Raw genomic sequence first — 8,552 nt, forward strand, 5'->3', positions numbered from 1 at the left:
AAGTGTTCTCTGCATAGATTTAAGTGTGCGGATATCTATTCTCATCAGTTTGAGCTTTTTCGATACTTCCAGCACATTGTTTAAGAGAAAGCCGGATGGAGCGGTGGTTATCCTGCATGATCTGGTTCGGTGAAGTTTAGGAAAGTTGTGTGAATGAAGAGCAACATTTGAGCACCACGGAAACATTCAGGTCAAATCTACAGCATGTTTTAGACTTCTGTGTGCATACGTTGCATCATGGGGGAATGTTACTTGGTCCATGAACTGTGTACCGCATGTCACAAGCATGTCACAAATTCCACAGTGAATTACTACATCAACAGGCTGACGATAAAAATGTTTAACTGACAATAAGCGTCCCTGTTATATGATCATTTCAAACCTCAGAAGTATTATTTTTTATAATTATTGACTGCAGATTTACATGTCAAAATCAATAAAGACTCCTGATGCAGTCCTGAACACAACCAATGTGAAACCTATTCATTAGCTTTCCTTGTGAGACTCACTCATTCATATATTCATACAAACACAGCTAATAAGCAACTAAATGCCTCGACTGACCTTGTTAAATCCTATTACCATTTGAATGCTGTGAAGAGTTTTCTCTCTTTTTTCTCAAAGCAACATTGATGAACAAAAATCTTCCATCCCCGTCTATTCCAAGGTGTTGCATAGTGTGTGTTGCTTCTTGTTCTCTCATGTCTAGATGAATAGCTTAAATAATGTGCATGAATATGAATAAGTGACTCTAGTTGTGTAAGCAAAGATTTCTTTTTGACCAGAAAACCCTTGCCTAGGTTGTTTGTCAACATTATTTTAGTGTGTAAGAGCAAAGAGTAGTGATCTCTGCTGTGTATGAGGGCCCCTGCTTTGTCATTTTTATGTGAGAATATATTAACATATCCTGGCATGAAGGACTAATAATAATTTGTCTTGTCAGGGCACAGCCACTGTGTGACAATTACCAATAAGCTTCCAGCAACTGATTTATCAAGAATTACTTTTGAGTCATTTAAAATATTTCTTCTTCATAAAACCGTAAAATCAAACGCTTGGATAACATTGAATAATACTGATAATACCATTTAGCCGAGGGTTCAAAGAAAACATCAGGCATGAGAAGGGTTTTCCAAATACTTTCATGAAATAAAACATTGACCTTTATAGAAAAATAGTATTGGTGCTACTTCTTACATCACAAGGCATATATCTTTAATGTGTGGCTATTGTTTAGTTACTAACAAGATTAAGATGCGTCTGGACCTGAGTGGCTTACCACCTCTGCTTAAAAATGTCTTGGGGGGGAAAGTAAGGTCTGCAGCAGACTATAAACAAACAACAACACTAAAGGTGGACACCTTTGAAGAAGAGCTGAAATGATTTGTAAATGAATCGATAATTCAACTGAATATTTTCCGACAACAAACCTTTTTTTTTAACAAAAAAGTCAAGAATGAACTGGTTCCAGCTTCAAAAATGTCTCGATGTCTTATATGTAAGTATGTTGGATTTTGAAGGTTACGATATTGTAACCCTAGTTCTATTATCACCTAGTCAGCAGATCATTATATAAGGAAAACAATCGTTAGTTGCAGCCCTACGTTGAAGAGAAACCAATACAGCTTGTTGTCCTTGCTGCCTTTCTCTCTCACCATTTTATTGACATTATAATTATCTCCTTGTGTTGCCATGTTTAGTTTACATTGTGCAAAACTGATGTTCTCAAGGACGATCAGTATTCCGGTTTCGGCCAGGGATGATTTGGGCTTCATCTTCCCCCGAGTGGATATACTTTAAATATGCAAGTACACACAAAGTATGCGTACACACAAATTATGCTAGCTAATATTTGAACAATGTCACTCGCATCACAGCCGCTTGTCAACATGTACACATTGGTAAAAAAGAAAGCAATTTCATCATGAGGCTTAAACAGCGGAGGTTGGTTCATTTATGGCCAATACATATTATAATGTTTTTATGGATATGAAAATGGTAGAGCACAATTAACACCTAGTTTGTACAGTCATGTGGGTATGGACATATGGGAGGCCGCTAAGGTATTTGTTCAATGGAATAAATTAATTATATATTCGTAGCACCATTTTTTTGGGGCTCATGGAATGTATGGCTTGAAGATTTTTTATATTTACAGAGATTGCCGGTAAATCTTTCTGCCACGTAACTTATTGCATTATTGAGTCCAAATCTCAACTCCAGCACAGTTTCATTTATTTGCACTAATTACTCCAAAGTACAATACTGTATATCACATTTGATCTATTTGAAAAAACGAAATGCAACGAGACTGAATTACATATGACCTGTGGCTCTGTGTTTTGGTGCAGGCGAGCGGCCCTTCAAGTGCAGCCAGTGCGACAAGGCCTTCAACCAGAAGAGTGCTCTGCAGGTCCACATGGTCAAACACACTGGAAAGAAGCCCTTCAAATGTGAGGTGTGCAGCATCAGGTTCACCCAGAAGAGCAACATGAAACACCACATGAAGAGGTCCCACGGCTACGGTAAGCAGCTGACCCAACCAAAGTCACTCGGTCACACACACACACACACGTGTCCCGGTCAAGAGCAGGGAAACTATGATGACATGCGCATCGACTTTGTTCGAAGCTGTCAGAACAGTTCCCTTTGATATCGGCAGATGCATGTCCTGAATTTTAAATCAACATCTCCCTGACAGCCTTCATTCATTCTGCCTTCATTCCATCCAAGCACCTAACCCTGGAGCCCGACCGGCACCTGTTGGTGAGGAGGGGAACAATTCTGACAGATCTGTTAATTATGCCACACTTCCACAGAAGCTTCCACTCAGGTTCCCTCTGCTGGGGGGGATGTAGATAATATATAAAGTCATGTGTGAAACATTGTCTTCTGTTGTGTCACTGGGGATGAGGCCCACCAGGCTCTAAAAGGTCAGGGCACACTGACTTTACTTTTTCGTGGTTTTCTACAACCATGCAAATCCTGGAAGACCTGTTGAAATCAAAACATTTGTTTCCAGGTCGGATAACGTTTTAGAAATGTGTAAATACTGTCTAACATCTGGAAAAGTAATTCAGTTTTAAATATAACTTTGATGTGGGGAATTGGTTTTCCCAGACACAAACCAGCTGTGTCCACACACTTTGTGTTTGGATGTGAAGCATGCAGAGTACAAACCTCAATGTTAAAACCTCCTGGAACGACAGCATAGTGAAGTGGGATTGAAAAGTAGAGGTCGAACCGATTAGTATGCGGCGATAGGACGCTTTACTCGCTATCGCTATCTGCAGAACTGGGCTCCAAGTCATATCTGACCCGTATTCAGTTTCTATCAAATATATAATGCAACACTTATCAGTGCTTCATAGGTATCAGCCAAGTAATCAGCGACCAGCTAATCCTGCTCCAAACTATTGTTATTATATTAGCCTTTAAAAATCCACTATCGGTCGACCTTTTCTGAAAAGGTCGACCGATAGTGGCCCTCGCTAGCCTTTGTGACGGAGGTCTTGCTGATCTGGCCACCCTGAGACTTCCATCTACATGTTTACACGAGAAAAAACTACACTTAACCCCAAATTGCTCCCGTAGGCTGTATGAATGATTACATAGTCTGATGGGCAGTGTATGAACGGGTGAAGGACATGGAGTGCTAAAGTGCTTTGAGTGGTCAGAAGACTAGAAAAGTGCTGTACAAATATAAGCCCATTTACCATGTGTATGAGTTGGCTCGTGAGCTGTTAGTTTAAAAACTAAATGGACTATGTAGTCATTAGAATATCTTTGATTAGGGGTGAAGGATTCACAATTACATTCCTAGAATATACTGTTTCTATTTTTTGTGGTATTTCTTTCCACAAATGAAGTCTTTTTTTGAAACAGAACTCCCAATAATTCAACATTAAATCACACCTAGTCTTATTTCGGGGCATAGCATATATGGCCTTCCTAAAATAATCCTCTGCTTTTCAGGATATCCTCTCACCAGTTTTACATCCAGGTGGGCGGCTTTGGCTCAGAGGTAGATCGGGTTGCCCCTGAACCCCCCCCGCCATGAGTGTATGAATGAATGGGTTATTAAAGGGTGAATGTTGACATGTAGTGTAAAGAGCTTTGAGTGGTCGGAAGATTAGAAAGCCCTCGAAGGCTGTGCCATGGGTGTGAGTAAATGTCTGTAAATGAATATTTAGATTGCATGGTAGCCCCTGCCATCAGGGTGAGTGTGTGTGTGTGTGTGTATGTGTGTGTGTGTGTGTGTGAAAGGGTGAATGTTGACATGTAGTGTAAAGTGTTTTGAGTGGTTAATAATGCAAGTCCATTTAAAACATTTTCATAAAGCTGCCCTGAGGTATTTACTGCGTGCAATGGCCAGAAATGAACTAATTATGTCCGACATAGCAAATTTGGCGGTTTGAGGACTGCAGTGGTCTACGTAGTTTACAGGTTTTGCTTTCTTCTTCTTTGGAAACTGAACCAAGAACTCCATCTGTGACGGCATATGATCGTAGGCGTCATGATGTTGAAAAAAGATCCCATTAATTTATTTGTTTCATTTCTCTATATTTGTGGGGCTGTTCAAGACCCCCTCTGAGTCATTTTGCTTGTGAAAAATGCTGGATGATTCAAGCACTTGCAACTTTAAAGTGTTTCAGATATAGACTGCAAAAGTAGAGGGAGGTAATTAAATGACTCAAGTCAATGTGTGACCTGCAGCAGCAGGAAAAAAAGCACATTTGAACCTTTTTAGCCTGTGACTCATCGTTGTTATGTGCAAGTTAAGTCACAACAAGCATATTTGCATCCGTCAAGTTGTATTATATAGTTTTGGTGATGGACACAAGAGCAAGAGAGAATGTGAGATATTAAAACAAACGGAGTGGGCAGAGGAAGAGTTCTTTTTGACTAATGGTCTCATTTGTATGACAGCTGCTGCTGGCGCAGCTCTGTAAATGTATGTTAATGTGATTTTCCTCTGGTTTAACACCATTACCTATCTCATGCAAACTCTCTTCTATTTCTTCCTTTCTCTCCCTCCAGGTCAGATCCAAGAAGTGTCCCTGAGCCAAGAAGAATCGGTGCACCAAGTAACGCCTGAACTCGACCTGGAAGTGGTTCCCGAACCATCCGGCGACTGGCACAATGTCTTCCACTGACCACACAAGTCCCTGTGCCAGATAGCACTGTACTGGTTGAGTTTTACAACTAAACAGCAAAGCTTTGCCAAAGCACTTTCCTCCTCTCGAAATGCTTACTAGAAGGACAAGACTATAGATTAGCTCCACTGTACACTGAGGGCTTTGACCTAGCAGCAGCCTGCTGTTCATCCAAGTTTGGATTGATGTAAGGAGAGTTTAGCTCCCCGTGATTGGCTTAATGATTGATCTGTTTTGTTACTGTCTGATTGTCATCAGTTTGGCTCAATAAACAGGCATCCCAGGGAATTCTCCAGGAGATGCAGGTCCCTCTCATGCTGACCCGGTTGTAAAGACAGGAAGCTGCACTCTGCGAAAATACTCCTAAGAGACGAGCGTGTTGTTTGTCCGTTATTGTTGTGCCCACAGGGATTAAGTGGAGGTGAAAACAAATTGTACCGCTGTCATGACTTCAATAACAGAACTTTTTTTTCATGGGTCTACAAGAAATGGCACTTTTTTGTTACATATGTGTACTGTATATAATTTTGAAGGAAAATGTCGTTAGTTCCATGTTTTTTTTACTTAGACAGTGCCCAAAGTGGTGTTCCAAACGTGTTAATAATAAACGATTGAGGTCAATTGTTACCTGGGTTTTATGCTATACGAGGTATTTGACGTGTGGGCGTTACCTTTTGTTTTTTGTCATTTAGACTCAAAAGTACAGACATTTCCGTTTACTTCAGTTCATTCTGTAAATATTGTAGCTAGATTGCATCTATTTTCTGATGAATCCCCACAATATGGTTTGGTTGGAAATATGTAATTTGAACATAATGTTACATTTATAATGAAGCAACGCCAATGTACAGACAAGCTTTTTTTGCAGTTGTATTTTCTATTGTCCACAATAAATTAAGATTAAAGTCATTTTTGTACTAATTTAAGCTTTCATCTCTTTTTACTGTATCTTTGATTTCCCCTCTAATAAATGAATAGTATCACATTCTTTAGAAGAGTCGATACCTACAAATCTCTTTTGTGTGTGTTAAGGTAAAAATAGTATATAGTCCGTCGAAAAAGTAATGAAACAGTCATGTCTAAAAAATATAAAGTCAGTATATTGAAAAAATGTATATTATAGTATGTTTAAAAAAGTCATTCAATAAAATTCACCGAGGTCCATTTAGAGATAATTTCCTCGTGCGAAGGTCCGGAACATCACAATAATTCCTAATTTGCTCTATAATTTAGTGCCTCATTTATTGAAGTAGCCTAACTTGCTGTATTAATGTCTTTATGTAATGAGTAACTGGATGTCATTTCAAATATAGAAAGCTAAATTGAATAATATTTCAAATTCAACTGTATGAATTATACATATTACATACTTGAATAATAAATTCTCTCAATTTAAGTAAAATGAGGGACTCTTAAAGTACATCATTTCAGAAAAATGAACTGAATTGTCCAGCTTTAAATTCAGTTCATTTAGGTGTGAAGTGATGTCCGCCAAAAAAAGCCACGATATATATTATTCTCTTCTAAAAAGAGAAAATTGTGCGCATCTTTGTTTGACACCACTTGTTTCAGCTCTATTCTCTTGTTGGACATTTGAAAATGTTATGTTAGGATTCTGATCATATTGGGCTCTTGGGTTTATTTCTCTGTGTCTTCATTTTGGATGCGAGTGGGTACGTTTGCTCAAAAGATGTGTGCCTTCTTGTGGTGGCGGTTTACGTCGCCGCTTTTAATAATCATCACGGTCTCTGAACATGACACTGTTTTTTAACTGCCCGTGAGAAGAATTAACATAAGTCTATCCATTCTTGGTTAAAGACTCTGGTCTCGTCGTCCATTTTTCTCTTTGGAGAACGCCATGTGAAATAACTTCGGACTCACTTTCTCTCCGACTGTTGGGTCTCTCTGCCGTGTTTGTGTTTCTCACTCAAGTCAAGGTCAATAATTATAGGAATACACATATTTGACAAAAAGTTTTTATAAAAAGTCCATATTGGAAAAAGTGGAAAAAGTGAAAAAAAAAATCAATAGTATTGTATGTTGACAATAAATTTCATCGTATACTGTGTGGAAAAAAAGTCAAACAAGTCATAGTATAGGAAAAATTCATAGTATAGTGTGTCGAAAAAGGTCTTAAAAAGTAGTTGTATACTATGTCAAAAAAGTCACAAAAAAGTGAAAGTATGATGTGTCGAAAAAAGTGATAAAAAAATGTCATAGTATGACAAAAAAATTCATGTAAAAGGTCATAGTATATGTTACGTCCCTTTTTCTACTGGTCCAGGGGATGAGTAGAGACGAACACAAAACAACCCAAATAATAGACAAATAATCCGACGTGGAATTTAATCAGAAACAATATTTATTTCACATACATTCCAACAAAAGTGAGTCTTACACAGAGTGGAAAAGGATGGGACGTGTGTGGTCGTGCCAAACAATCAAAATCAATATAACAAAACTAAGCCTGACTTAATACCTCTGAAACAAAAAAACAAAATGGCTTTTCTAGCTTCTCCAAATGTTACTCCATCAAAACCAAATACAGAGGGGGCACCGTCCAATAAACCTAGTGTATCTAGACACAGAAAACAACTACGTGTTTGTACCAATGTACAGGGTACCCCAGACTCACCTACTGTCCGCAACCTCTCACTCCAAACCTTAATATTTAGTCTCAGCATCGACAGAACACAACAAAATGAAGAGCGGGCTGAACTTCTGAGGCTTCCTGCTTTTATTCTTGGCTCCCACTCTGCTGATTGGCCAGCCTGAAGTTGGTGCAACCCATGGAGCAGCACGACCGGCCCCCACAGGTGGAACCCAATCAACTGATTGACACCCGATAGGAAATAAGGGAGAGAGAAAGAAAGAAGGGCAGGAGGGGAGAAAACACAACACGTAACACCCCCACCCATATAAGCTCAAACATAATGTTTGATACTACAGAGCACGTGACAAAACATCCGCAAGAACATTTTCAGACTGATTTCAAGACTGTAGTTTGAAATGATCAGAGACCAACGTATTAGAGCTGGTTGTAGTTATACATCCTGGATATAAGCACAAGAGTGTTCTGATCTGTGAAAACTTTAATAGGCTTAACACTTGACCCCTAACACTTGGTAAACCTCAAAATGCTGTAGGGTGAACAACATTGCTAGAGCTTCCTTCTCTATGGTGGAATACCTAAGTTGATGTTTGTTGAACATCCGTGAGAAGTAACTCACAGGATGATCGATGCCCTGGTCCTCCTCTTGCAGAAGAACTGCCCCAGCTTCAACCGCACTGGCATCAACTTCCAGCTTGACAGGCAAGGAGAAATCTGGGGCAGTCAGGACAGGAGTGCCACACATTATACCCTTAAGTCTTTCAAAAGACTGTTTGCACTCACTA

The 8,552-nt window shown here is 39.2% G+C and overlaps 1 protein-coding gene across 1 annotated transcript in view; it reads left to right on the forward strand.

Moving 5' to 3' along the window:
• The window catches only part of znf236 (zinc finger protein 236), a 48,187-nt gene extending 42,110 nt beyond the window's left edge, over positions 1–6,077 (forward strand). The window contains exons 31-32 of the mRNA XM_031876111.1: positions 2,352–2,525; positions 5,041–6,077. Coding sequence (XP_031731971.1) covers positions 2,352–2,525; positions 5,041–5,156 — 290 coding nt within the window. The 3' untranslated portion in view covers positions 5,157–6,077. The remainder of the gene's footprint in view (positions 1–2,351; positions 2,526–5,040) is intronic.
• The last annotated feature ends 2,475 nt before the right edge of the window (positions 6,078–8,552 follow it).

The sequence above is a fragment of the Anarrhichthys ocellatus genome, unplaced genomic scaffold (assembly GCF_004355925.1).
Source record: "Anarrhichthys ocellatus isolate YVR2014 unplaced genomic scaffold, GSC_Weel_1.0 scaffold103, whole genome shotgun sequence".
Classification (NCBI taxonomy): Eukaryota; Metazoa; Chordata; class Actinopteri; order Perciformes; family Anarhichadidae; genus Anarrhichthys; species Anarrhichthys ocellatus.